At 45.8% G+C, this 12,970-nt stretch overlaps 1 protein-coding gene across 1 annotated transcript in view; it reads left to right on the top strand.

Annotated features, from left to right (window-relative positions):
- LOC126482252 (uncharacterized) overlaps window positions 1-12,970 on the top strand; it is a 163,694-nt gene that overhangs the window by 45,910 nt on the left and 104,814 nt on the right. Inside the window, exons 4-5 of the mRNA XM_050106232.1 lie at window positions 3,875-4,198; window positions 9,436-9,729. Coding sequence (XP_049962189.1) covers window positions 3,875-4,198; window positions 9,436-9,729 — 618 coding nt within the window. The remainder of the gene's footprint in view (window positions 1-3,874; window positions 4,199-9,435; window positions 9,730-12,970) is intronic.

The raw sequence follows: 12,970 nt of genomic DNA, 5'->3' as shown, positions 1-12,970 counted from the left end.
GTGAGACAACGCTTCATCCAGTCCCAAACATGCTCAATGGGGGACAGATCCGGAGATCTTGCTGGCCAGGGTAGTTGACTTACACCTTCTAGAGCACGTTGGGTGGCACGGGATACATGCGGACGTGCATTGTCCTGTTGGAACAGCAAGTTCCCTTGCCGGTCTAGGAATGGTAGAACGATGGGTTCGATGACGGTTTGGATGTACCGTGCACTATTCAGTGTCCCCTCGACGATCACCAGTGGTGTACGGCCAGTGTAGGAGATCACTCCCCACACCATGATGCCGGGTGTTGGCCCTGTGTGCCTCGGTCGTATGCAGTCCTGATTGTGGCGCTCACCTGCACGGCGCCAAACACGCATACGACCATCATTGGCACCAAGGCAGAAGCGACTCTCATCGCTGAAGACGACACGTCTCCATTCGTCCCTCCATTCACGCCTGTCGCGACACCACTGGAGGCGGGCTGCACGATGTTGGGGCGTGAGCGGAAGACGGCCTAACGGTGTGCGGGACCGTAGCCCAGCTTCATGGAGACGGTTACGAATGGTCCTCGCCGATACCCCAGGAGCAACAGTGTCCCTAATTTGCCGGGAAGTGGCGGTGCGGTCCCCTACGGCACTGCGTAGGATCCTACGGTCTTGGCATGCATCCGTGCGTCGCTGCGGTCCGGTCCCAGGTCGATGGGCACGTGCACCTTCCGCCGACCACTGGCGACAACATCGATGTACTGTGGAGACCTCACGCCCCACGTGTTGAGCAATTCGGCGGTACGTCCACCCGGCCTCCCGCATGCCCACTATACGCCCTCGCTCAAAATCCGTCAACTGCACATACGGTTCACGTCCACGCTGTCGCGGCATGCTACCAGTATTAAAGAGTGCGATGGAGCTCCGTATGCCACGGCAAACTGGCTGACACTGACGGCGGCGGTGCACAAACGCTGCGCAGCTAGCGCCATTCGACGGCCAACACCGCGGTTCCTGGTGTGTCCGCTGTGCCGTGCGTGTGATCATTGCTTGTACAGCCCTCTCGCAGTGTCCGGAGCAAGTATGGTGGGTCTGACACACCGGTGTCAATGTGTTCTTTTTTCCATTTCCAGGAGTATATACATATATATATATATATATATATATATATATATATATATATATATATATATATTAAAGAATATATATATGAAAGACTGAGGTATTTCTTCTCTAAAATAAAAAAAGACGTTTATTTCTGAAAATTTATTCTTGGCGTGTACTGTTCATTTTAGAGACCAGATTGTCCTTTGGTTACACTGGACTCTTCCTGAACGTAATGTGTGACATGGCGACACCCAAAACACCATTGAAATATCAATAAAACAGTGATTTCGTACTGTGGGTCAGAAATGACCCATGTGATAATTTAAGGGGTATGGAGTAGTTCAATGGTTCAAATGGCTCTGAGCACTATGGGACTTAACATCTATGGTCATCAATCCCCCAGAACTTAGAACTAATTAAATCTAACTAACCTAATGACATCACACAACACCCAGTCATCACAAGGCAGAGAAAATCCTTGACCCCGCCGGGAATCGAACCCGGGAGCCCGTGCACGGGAAGTGAGACTGCTACCGCACGACCACCGGCTGCGGACTGGTGTGGAGTAGTCCGGTACTTCTAGTGTTAACTTATTTCCCTGGCGTAGTCTGGAGTAATTCGTTGCGAACCTAATAAGACAACAGGAATATGTAGCTACTTAGGGAACCTAATACTTTCCATTATGGAGACTTAAGTAGAGCCGGCTGGGGTGGCCGGGCGGTTCTAGGCGCTACAGTCTGGAACTGCGCGACCGCTACGGTCGCAGGTTCGAATCCTGCCTCGGGCATGGATGTGTGTGATGTCCTTAGGTTAGTTAGGTTTAAATAGTTCTAAGTTCTAGGGGACTGATGACCTAAGAAGTTAAGTCTCATAGTGCTCAGAGCCATTTTAACCAATTAAGTAGATTTGTTTGGTCTAACTTTTCCACCAATCCAAGGAAGGTATATAATTCATTTAACTACGCTTTTGTCTTGGCTGTTGTTAATGTGTCAGTATTTTCTCTTGTAATCCTCAAAGCAAAAATCTAGAAGTCAGAGTAGTTACTGCGAACTTACAAGTTCCCTGTATAGACTAAAAAGCTAAGAGCCCATGGAAAACGATAATGTTTTGTAGCCCTCCCTGTAAGACGATAATTTAGTTAACTGATCAGTTACTGTGCTCATACAAGTAGTACGACTTTCAGCTCAGTTTCACGTACCTACCAGTGCCAGCCCGGTGGCCACTGAGTCCTGTGTACTGCCCCCGGTACGTCGCCAAACCGTAGCCACCGCTCCTCGGAAGACCAGTTAACATAAATTATGTTCTGAAATTTCATATTCGACTAGAATGCAAGACAATCAAACTTTTGTTTCTTCTCCTTGCTGCTTAAGTTACAAGGCCCTGATCATAGTAAAATCACGACACCAGGTAGACCTTTGTGAAGGGGGAGGAATGTCTAACGTATAACTATTAACACGAAAACAGTAACAGTTTGGATACTTCCGATTCTTCCACCGAGGCCAGAGCAGGGAAGAGCCTCCCACGCATTGTACAGACAGTGCTGACGCCGCAGTGTGATGTTTATCTACCGTCAGCCTGCGAGGCTGCTCACTCCCTCTGGCCCTGGTCACGATCTGCAGTGGAATGTTACTAATCTTGACAGCCAAAATCCTTTCACTATCTCTCGCCCTACAGATGGCCCCTGTACACCTGTGTAAATAAACCAATGATGTGTTAAATACGCACTGTTATTAACTGTAAACCCTCCTCAATTACTGACGCCTACTGGCTTGTCGGCCAACTGTACAGGTCTTTCGTAGCGATGCCGTACTGTGGGCACTGTTCCACACAGAGCCTGTCAGTCGTGGGCGTCTGGCAGCGCCGCCACACAGCCGCTACTGTAGTGGAGTGCTCCATGCACTGTCCTTCTGAGCCAGAGTCCAGACAGGACACTACAGTGGATGGAATTTGTTAGCCACAGGCAACTGCTGGTGCTATTGACATAATCCACGTTCAGGAGATACAACGGTGTAGCACGTGTTCTCAGACCTGCAATCCTTCTTGGCTTGTCTACTACAGCATAGAGTATGTTATAACTAGATTTTGAAAGTCAATATGTCGATCAAATCATATTTTGTTAAAACCATCACCAGTTTCAGCTTAGCAGCAGCCATCATCAGAGAGAAAACTTTAAAAAGGCATGTAGGTGCATACTCAGAATGCAAATTGTTTCAATTCATTATGAAGGTGTTAATGATTTTAGTAAATATAGATATGTCAAATAATATTGTGCGATTTAACTTATAAATGTTAATGCTTCTTACTTTATTAATGTGCATGCTCAATTACTTACTTGTTCATCTTATGTACTGTTATTGCTATTGGTTACTGTTTTATTCATCGTTAGTAAATTTTTGGAGGTATTGTAAATAAATGATGAACGAAGAATTTGAGGAATTAAGTAGTGACTACGCCATTTATTTTTCTGCTGAAAAATACTTTTTGTTTTTTGTGTCAATTCCCTTACATCCTCTTTTATGTTCCCAAATAACTCATAAAATTACAGTTTTGACATCTGAAAATAAATGACGTATTTACTGTTGTCTCTACTCAGACCATCAGCCATTGTATAATATAGAGCTCTAATTATTTCTCGAACAACTTCGGTAGAATATTTTTGCATTTTTATAGAGCAACATTTTTCTCTTTTTAATAGATTCACAAGGTGAAAGATTGTTCCTAGGGCTGTATTTTGCTGAAGGTCCGCCACCGGCCGCTGTCAACTAGTGACGTGACGAACTTGCCGATAACTCCGGCAGGTGGCGGCGCCCTCGCTGTGGAAGAGCCTGCCCCAGCTGGAGGAGCGGCTCCTGGTCGTGGTGGACGGCGGCGAGGGCGACGCCGAGGGCGACGGCGACGCGGCCGACCTGCTGTCGGGGCGGCTGCTGCCCGACTGCCGGCTGCTGGTGACGGCGCGCCCCGGCCGCGCCGGCCCCCACCTGCTGCAGCGCCTGCAGCGCCGCGTCGCGCTGCGCGGCCTCGACTGGCCGCAAGTCGAGCGCCTCGTCGTCGCCTACTTCGGCGCCAGCAAGAAGCCAGAGTGCGCCAGCAGGTTCCTCGAGGTCGTCGGTGGCAGTCACCAGGTACTTCAAATTAGCTGCTTAGCTGTAACTCACAGCCAAAGATACTGGTACACCTGCCTCGTATCGTGAAGGATCCCAGCGACCGTGCAGAAGTGCGGCAACACGACGTGACGTGGACTCGGCTAATGCCTGGAGTAGCGCTGGATGGACCGACACCGTGAACCCTGCAGGGCTGTCCATAAATCCGTAAGAGTACGAGGGGGTGGAGATCTCTTCTGAACAGCACATTGCAAGGCATCACAAATTTGCTCAATAACGTTCACGACTGGAGAGTTTGGTGGCCAGCGGAAGTCTTTAAATTCATAAGAGTGTTTCTGGAGTCACTCTGTTGCAATTCTGGATGCGTGGGGTGTCGAATGGTCCTGCTGGAATTGAACAAGTCCATCGGAATGGACAATGGATGCAAGTGATCAGAGAGGACGCTTACGTACGTGTCGCTTGTCAGAGTCGTAGGATCACGTATCGGGGGTCCCATATCACACCAACTGCACACGCCCCACACCCACACCATTACAGAGCCTTCACAGCTCACATGCAGTTTGCGTGGATTCATGACGTTTTTTCCACATATGCATGCTCCCATCCGCTCGATACAATTTGAAACGTGGCTCCTTCGACCAGACAACATGTTTCAGGTCATCAACAGTCCAATGTCGATGGTGACAGGCCTAGGCGAGGCGTAAAGATTTGTGTTGTGCAGTCATCGAGGGTACACGAGTGTCTTTCAGCTCCGAAACCACATATATCGGTGATGTTTCGTTGAATGGTTACCACACTGACACTTGCCAGTGAGCCAGCATTTAAATCTGCAGCAATTTGCGGAAAGGTTTCACTTCTGTCACGTTGAACGATTCTCTTCAGTCGTCATTGGTCCCATTCTTGCAGGATTTTTTCCAGCCGCTAAATTTCAGACGTTTGATGTTTTACCGGATTAATGATAGATATTGCGGTACACTCGTGAAATGGTCGTATGGGAAAATCCCCACTTGATCGGTACCTCAGAGATGCTATGTTACATCGCTCATGCGCCGACTATAACACCAAGTTTAAAGTCGCTTAAGCCTTGATAACCTGCCACTGTAGCAGCAGTAACCGAGCTAAAAACTACATTGAACACTTGTTGTCTTATACAGGCGTTGCCGACCGCAGCGCCATATTTTGCCTGTTTACGTTTCTCTGTATATGAATACGCCTGCCGTCAGTGTCTGTATCAGTCTTTCTGTTGGAACGTCTCTGAAATGGATTTTAGGGAAATATTCAGGATGACAATTACTGTTTGAAGAAATCTGCTTTGTAAATAATGTCAATTCGACGATACCAGAAACGTTTTTCATATGAAATTAAGCTTTACAACACTGCCAACTCACTGAGGAAAATAATTTTCCTGTTATTCCTAAATTCGATAAACTTTTTATCAATCCAACACTAACAAATTCATATTTTTAGCAAGATATTCTAATCTTTCGAGAATGACGATTTTTGGTTAACACTTTGAGGCTGAAAGGCTATTCCCCCATATTCATTCCCCATTTGTGACGAAAATCTTCAGAGACAAATTGCAAACTGCAGTTGCCAGTTTATCTCTGACGATATTTCCGACAGAAGGCACAAAACGACACTGAAGAGTTTTATACTCCGACTAAAGCTTCACAGCTCGTAACTTTTGACTAAAGTAATATTTTTTAAAATCGTGAATGATACTGGTAATGATGAATTGGCTCTGAGCACTATGGGACTTAACTTCTGAGGTCATCAGTCCCCTAGAACTTAGAACTACTTAAACCTAACTAACCTAAGGACATCACAAATATCCAGGATTCGAACCTGCGACTGTAGTGGTCGCGGGGTTCCAGACTGTAGCACCTAGAACCGCTCTGCCACACCGGCCGGCTAATGAATGAGAACAGAGCTTAAACTGGCCAGAGTGGCCGGCTGGTTCTAGGTGCTGCAGTCTGGAACCCCACGATCGCTACGGTCGTAGGTTCGAATCTTGCCTTGGGCATGGATGTGTGAGTTGTTAGGTTTAAGTAGTTCTAAGTTTAGGGGACTGATGACCTCAGAAGTTAAGTCCCATAGTGCTCAGAGCCATTTGAACCATTTGAACAGAGCTTAAAATCCTATTATGATGTTAGTAACTTTTATAAACTGTTTTCGAAGACATTCTTGAGTAATTTGCAGTACTGAGTGATGTGCCGGAGTTGTTCCAACATGATCTCACGTTCTTGATAATCCCCATCCAACAAAACGCAATTCAGGTTTCCTTCAATGAGATAACTGTTCGGGTGGATCCTTTGAAAATGTAAGTATTGGACTGCGCTCGCCATCTCTGTGCTCCATCTCTAATGCCCTCGTTGTTGATGGAATCTCAAGCCTTAACCTCTGTTCCTTCTTTTCTTCTACTTTCACTTTAACGTAAGTGATGTCCACATCTGAATAAAAATCATGCCTGTTTTGTTGCACCTCACGTGTCTCAGTCTATCTTTTCAGTGCTGACAATGCAGTGTGATGTTGACCTATAGAGGACCTGCGAGGCTGCTCACTCTCTCCAGTACTGGCTACGACCTGCAGTGGACTGTTGGTAATCTTGACGTCCTAGATCCTCTGGTCTGCTAAATATGCTCTGTTTTTAACTCTAAATCCTCCTCTACTTCTGTGATTCCTAATTCCTTCTTTCTTTTCATCTCTTGTCTGCCGCAACTGCATTCCAAGCATGTGCAGCTTCTTCCTGCACAGAATAAGCATTTCAACCAAATGTATGGATGTCTTTCGTGTGGCTGATCAGATCAAACCTGGCATGAAACATGTGTCAACACAAGTCGCACAGAATGGTTGCAGGAGAGTGGGATTGTAGCTAACAGAGCTTTCTTGCTTGTCACTTGGCATCCTCATATCTGCGGGGTTTTGCTTCAAAGAAGTTGGCAACGCTGGATGCAGAGTTTCTCCATAATAAGCCGTTTGCAGCACATGCTTAGTACAGTTGAATGTTTATAGCAGTCGTCTTCATGATGTCTTTTAACTGGTCCTTTAAGAATTTGAAAGAGGCTCCTTAAAGCCTGTTGCCAAGCAGAATTCACCATAAACCGTCAGGGAAGTCTCGTATCACCCATGCGATTAATATGACCTAACCATCTAAGTTGATAAGTGACGATGGCTGCCTCAGTGCTGTTTGGATGGTCTTTCTCAAGAACCGTACAGCTGATCACATGGTCTTCCCACTTAATGTTCAAGATGTACCGTATTTTTGTCAGTGGAAGAGCTCAAGATTTTTGTATCACGGCGATATGGTGTCCAAGTCTAACAGCCATACACTAACTTAGAGATGACAACACATCTGCACACCACCAGTTTGGTATGCAGCGCTAGGTCTTTACCCATGAATACTGTGGTGTCACCGCCAGACACCACACTTGCTAGGTGGTAGCCTTTAAATCGGCCGCGGTACGTTAGTATACGTCGGACCCGCGTGTCGCCACTATCAGTGATTGCAGACCGAGCGCCGCCACACGGCAGGTCTAGAAAGACTTCCTAGCACTCGCCCAGTCGTACAGCCGACTTTGCTAGCGATGGTTCACTGACAAATTACGCTCTCATTTGCCGAGACGATAGTTAGCATAGCCTTCAGCTACGTCATTTGCTACGACCTAGCAAAGCGCCATTACCAGTTACTATTGATGCTGTAAAACATGTACCGTCAAGAGCGATGTTCACCATTTACGGATTAAAGTTAAGTATTCCAACACTACGTCCTTTTTTGCTAAAGTCTAACTTCCTTGTCCTGTTCCAGACCTCACGCCAGCCTGCGTCAGCTAAAACACGTGCCTTTCGGCTTCCTCTCATAGTGGGTTGGCTCTCTTGCCAATCCACAACAAATACTTTGTGTGTTAAATGTCCAAATGTTACATGGATAGCCCCAATTCTTCCGTCAGTGTCTTGTTCGCAGGTACACCATTTAGACAAATGCTTCCAAGATACTAAAAGCGCTCAACCTGCCAGAGTGCTGTGTCTAGAATGGAGGTACTGAAGTCACGGAGAATAAATCCTGGAAAAGATTGTCCTAGTACCTTTGTTTCTCATGTATTGACAGTAAGACCAAAGTAATCATATGCTATTTTAAACCATCTAACTGAGTGTTGTAACTCTGCGAGTGTTAGAGCAGCAGATGCAGCGTCATCGTCATACTGCAGTTCTGTCACCTGGGTACGTCTTTGTGTCACCTGGGTATGTCTTTGTGAACGAAATCCTGCCAGAACGAAGAGACCTCCATCGAAACAAAATTTAATCTCCACGCCAGATGATTCGTACTGCATGGCAGCCATATTCAGTGAAAAGAGTGTTGGAGCAAGCACACAGCCTTGTTTCAAACCCTGAATGATTGGAAACGAACCCTATGCAGAGTTACTGTGTAAAATCTGCCCAGATACGCGATCATGAACAGCTTGAACCAGTTCCACGTGATGCTGAGGACATACAAAGTGTACATCTTCCGCATGACAGACCTAGGTACTGAATCAGGGGCTTCTTGCAAGTAACATAAAACTAAATATACAGACTTCTCTGTTTTTTTCCTGAATTTGTCGAGCATAAAATATCATATCTGCTGTGCCTCTGGAAGTTCAGAAACCACTTCAGTCAAAATCCTCTCTGAAATAATTTCAAGCCAATTTAATCGTATTATACAGAGAAGCTGTACGTCAATGAAGATGAAAGACAACATGGTAGTTCCCATCTACACTATGGTCGCCTTTCTCAATGATCATGATGATGGCAGTATTCTTCAAGTCATCTTTCTGTGGCGTGATAACAACTATAAAAAGTGTCTTCAAAGCACTCCCCCCCCTCCGACCCTCCGAGAAAAGTTATGGTAGTGGAGAGGAGTTGATTTCATGAGACGAGTAGTGTGACCTCTTCGTCCTTCCTCCACAGACCATCGTGCACTGAAATTTCAATTTAAGTCACATTTGGCCACCGTCCAACTCCTTGCATCTACATTAAACTCTATCACTTTGTGTCGAAAAACTTCAGGGTGCCACCCTCCATTCAGCTGTAGGTAAATGAAGATGAAAGACAACATGATGATTGATGGTAGAGTCCTCACAAATAGACTGATAATTCTCCACCATTCTGAAGGTCATAAATGGAACACAACCCACTTGTTCACTGTAAATAACACTACCCCATGTTGCATTGCTGCGGCCAACATGAAGCCGTGGCCACCACGTTCTGTGTGCTGCCTGCAGGTGCTGCGCCCCCTGGCGTCGTGGCCGCTGGGCTGGCTGCTGCTGTGCGTGCTGTTTGAGGAGGAGGGAGGCCGGCTCCCGGCCGACTCCCTCGAGGTGCACCACGCCCTCTTCAAGTGCATCGTGCGCCGCAGCCTGCACAGCAGAGGCGTCGAGCTGCCACCTGGCTCCGACCTGCCGGGCCACTGCAAGAAGCTGCTTGCAGAGTTCGGCAAGCTAGCACTTTCTTGCATCAAGGAGGACCGCTACACTTACACCGATGCTGAGATACGTGCGCACTGCCACGGGCTCGAGGTCAGTCTCCTGCATCTGTGTAGGGATTGTATTTTGTGCTTGTACTTACTATAACCGTGATTAAACACCAACAAATTCGTCATAAATACTTAATACTTGTAATGCCTTATAATGTTTCTGTGTTCGCTCTAAAATTTATAGTGTAAAGGATAAATGACTCAAATGGCTCTGAGCACTATGGGACTCAACTTCTGAGGTCATTAGTCCCCTAGAACTTAGAACTAGTCAAACCTAACAACATCACAAACATCCATGCCCGAGGCTGGATTCGAACCTGCGACCTTAGCGGTCTTGCGGCTCCAGACTGCATCGCCTTTAACCGCACGGCCACTTCGGCTGGCCTGTAAAGGATATTGTATCTTAGTAATAAAAAGAAATTAGTACTAACATTTTCTTTGTACGTGGCTGTTGTCATCTTGGAAGCCAACTGAGAAAAATGTGTGTACGCTTTCGTATGTATCCTAATGTCCTATTGTTAGCACAATAATCGTTTCACTATGTCTACGTGGGAGAGAATAATAACTCATCAGCACATTCTATGCATGAAAGTTCCCAGAAGCTCTAAAGGAATTCCTTGCATGTAGTACTGCATCAATCTCGTGGCATATCATAGTCAGTATTACTTTGGTCTGATATTATCCCTTTTAAAACAACAATTTCTCGCTTTTTTTCCTTCTCTCTAGATGATATCATTTAAATCGTTTCGCTCATTCTCCCAGAGTGTTCATACCAAATTAGTTATTTCTTTCAACTGAATTATCATTTTTTGCTCTCCTCCCATAGATTCTCTCGTGGTCTCATTTCACATACGATCCATTGAAGATATGCTACTGTTTCCCTTCCAGAAGTCCAATTCGACATGAATAACCTCTGGCTTTATGTCTTGTTCAAATCGCACTTATCTGCCTTATGAAACTTCCTGGCAGATTAAAACTGTGTGCCCGACCGAGACTCGATTTCGGGACCTTTGCCTTTCGCGGGCAAGTGCTCTACCAACTGAGCTACCGAAGCACGACTCACGCCCGGTACCCACAGCTTTACTTCTGCCAGTATCTCGTCTCCTACCTTCCAAACTTTACAGAAGTTCTCCTGCGAACATTGCAGAACTAGCACTCCTGAAAGAACTAGCACTTCTGTAAAGTTTGGAAGGTAGGAGACGTGATACTGGCAGAAGTAAAGCTGTGGGTACCAGGTGTGAGTCGTGCTTCGGTAGCTCAGTTGGTAGAACACTTGCCCGCGAAAGGCAAAGGTCCCGAGTTCGAGCCTCGGTCGGGCACACAGTTTTAATCTGCCAGGAAGTTTCATATCAGCGCACACTCCACTGCAGAGTGAAAATCTCATTCTGGAAACATCCCCCAGGCTGTGGCTAAGCCATGTCTCCGCTATATCCTTTCTTTCAGGAGTGCTAGTTCTGCAAGGATCGCAGGAGAACTTCTGTAAAGTTTGGAAGGTAGGAGACGAGATACTGGCAGAAGTAAAGCTGTGGGTACCGGGCGTGAGTCGTGCTTCTGTAGCTCAGTTGGTAGAGCACTTGCCCGCGAAAGGCAAAGGTCCCGAATTCGAGTCTCGGTCGGGCACACAGTTTTAATCTGCCAGGAAGTTTCATATCAGCGCACACTCCACTGCAGAGTGAAAATCTCATTCTTATCTGCCTTACTTTGCTGATACAGTGCACAATCGAATTTTATATTCTGACAGAGGCTTAAGTCAACACATTTGTGGGAAGCTGAGAAAAAGTGCTTAAATTGTACAGTAACTTTATATGACATTGTTATTGGCATTTCTATGTTTCGTGACGCAAATGTGATTGTCAGAAAAGAAATTGAATTTTTAATGTTATTTTTTAGTAATTAAATGATAGAAACTGATGCTTTTCTAAAAAATAGATGGTCTACAAAACACACTGAAATCGCATACTCCTTTTTCTTCACATTAACATAATATTAGTTGCATACAGTATAACATGAACAGTTATATGTTTAATAACACTAATGGATCATTCTACAACAATAATCAGTTTTTGACAATGCACTCACACATTCTCTCGGCTACCGCCCTTTACAGCCCAAAATTTCTTCTTAGGTAGGTATTCATCACGCAAATAACGTCGACATATTTTCACATCCTTGATTGTACTGGACTTAATTGGAAGTTCTCTGGGTGGATGTGTTAGGTTTTTGGTGCACACGCTGGAGGCCCAGGAAAATAGTGTGACTAATCAGTCCATTAATCAGACAGAAGCCACGATACAGCCCTTCAAGTGTGTTGTGAAAAATATGGTGCAAAACCTGCTGATAGGGAATGTCAACTTCACATGTCCTCCATTACTTTGAGCATCTTCAGAAATTTTTATCTTCCTGTAATACACCCGCCACCGTGACATAAAGACCAGTATTTTAAAAGCAGCAACCTCCCTTGCAAAAAGTTCTCCTAGTTTCGAAATCTTGAGAATCGACTCTGTGACGTCATGCATAGAAAACAATCTGCATTGTTTCCTTTTTCATTTTTATAATGCTAATATCCATATGGCTGGGCAAAAGCTGTGTCCTCTCACTAGGAATGAATGTGGAATCTCCCAGAATCGGTTAGGTACAATGAAAATGAAAGGAGAGGTCGTGTGTCTAGAGCCACCTGTCGGTAGACCGGTCGGAACCTCCGACCCAGCCGGGAATCAAACCCGGGCCCCTTTGCACGGCATTCCCTCGCGCTGACCACTCAGCTGTCAGGGTGGACTAGGTACAACACGAACCTGGTGAGAGTGTGATTCTTACCTCGAGCTAAGCAGTCGTCTGAGAACAGATGTTGTTCGGTGTATTCGTGAGAGTCCTTCCTCAAAAGTAGGAGTCACCTATTCCCGCAACAACAATTCACATACACATGGCTACTCTCTCTGGCCGCTGGAGCCTGGTCATAACGGATCACGCAGCATTAAAATAAATGATGAACTTAAACATACCACTCCTTCCCCCTGTGAGCTTTATGGCTTCGATTTCGAACTAATGCACCATCCTTGGAAAATGCACAGTAATACAGATAGATTAAGTCATAAGGTACACGTGGTGGAGTGTGTTGGCATTTCTGCAAACAAGAAGCGAAAAGCATGGGCCACTGACAAAAGCTGTCTGCGGTTCCTGAACGAAGATCTGTTCTGCGCTGAGGACAGAGTATTGTACACCAAAGTGCGGACAACGTATAGTCCTGCTGGAATGCTTGCTTGACAATGTACAGAGCCAGACTCTGT

The sequence above is a fragment of the Schistocerca serialis genome, chromosome 5, assembly GCF_023864345.2.
Source record: "Schistocerca serialis cubense isolate TAMUIC-IGC-003099 chromosome 5, iqSchSeri2.2, whole genome shotgun sequence".
In the NCBI taxonomy this organism is placed as follows: domain Eukaryota; kingdom Metazoa; phylum Arthropoda; class Insecta; order Orthoptera; family Acrididae; genus Schistocerca; species Schistocerca serialis.
Note: the sequence above shows the minus strand (reverse complement) of the source record. Positions and strands in the feature narration are given on the sequence as shown.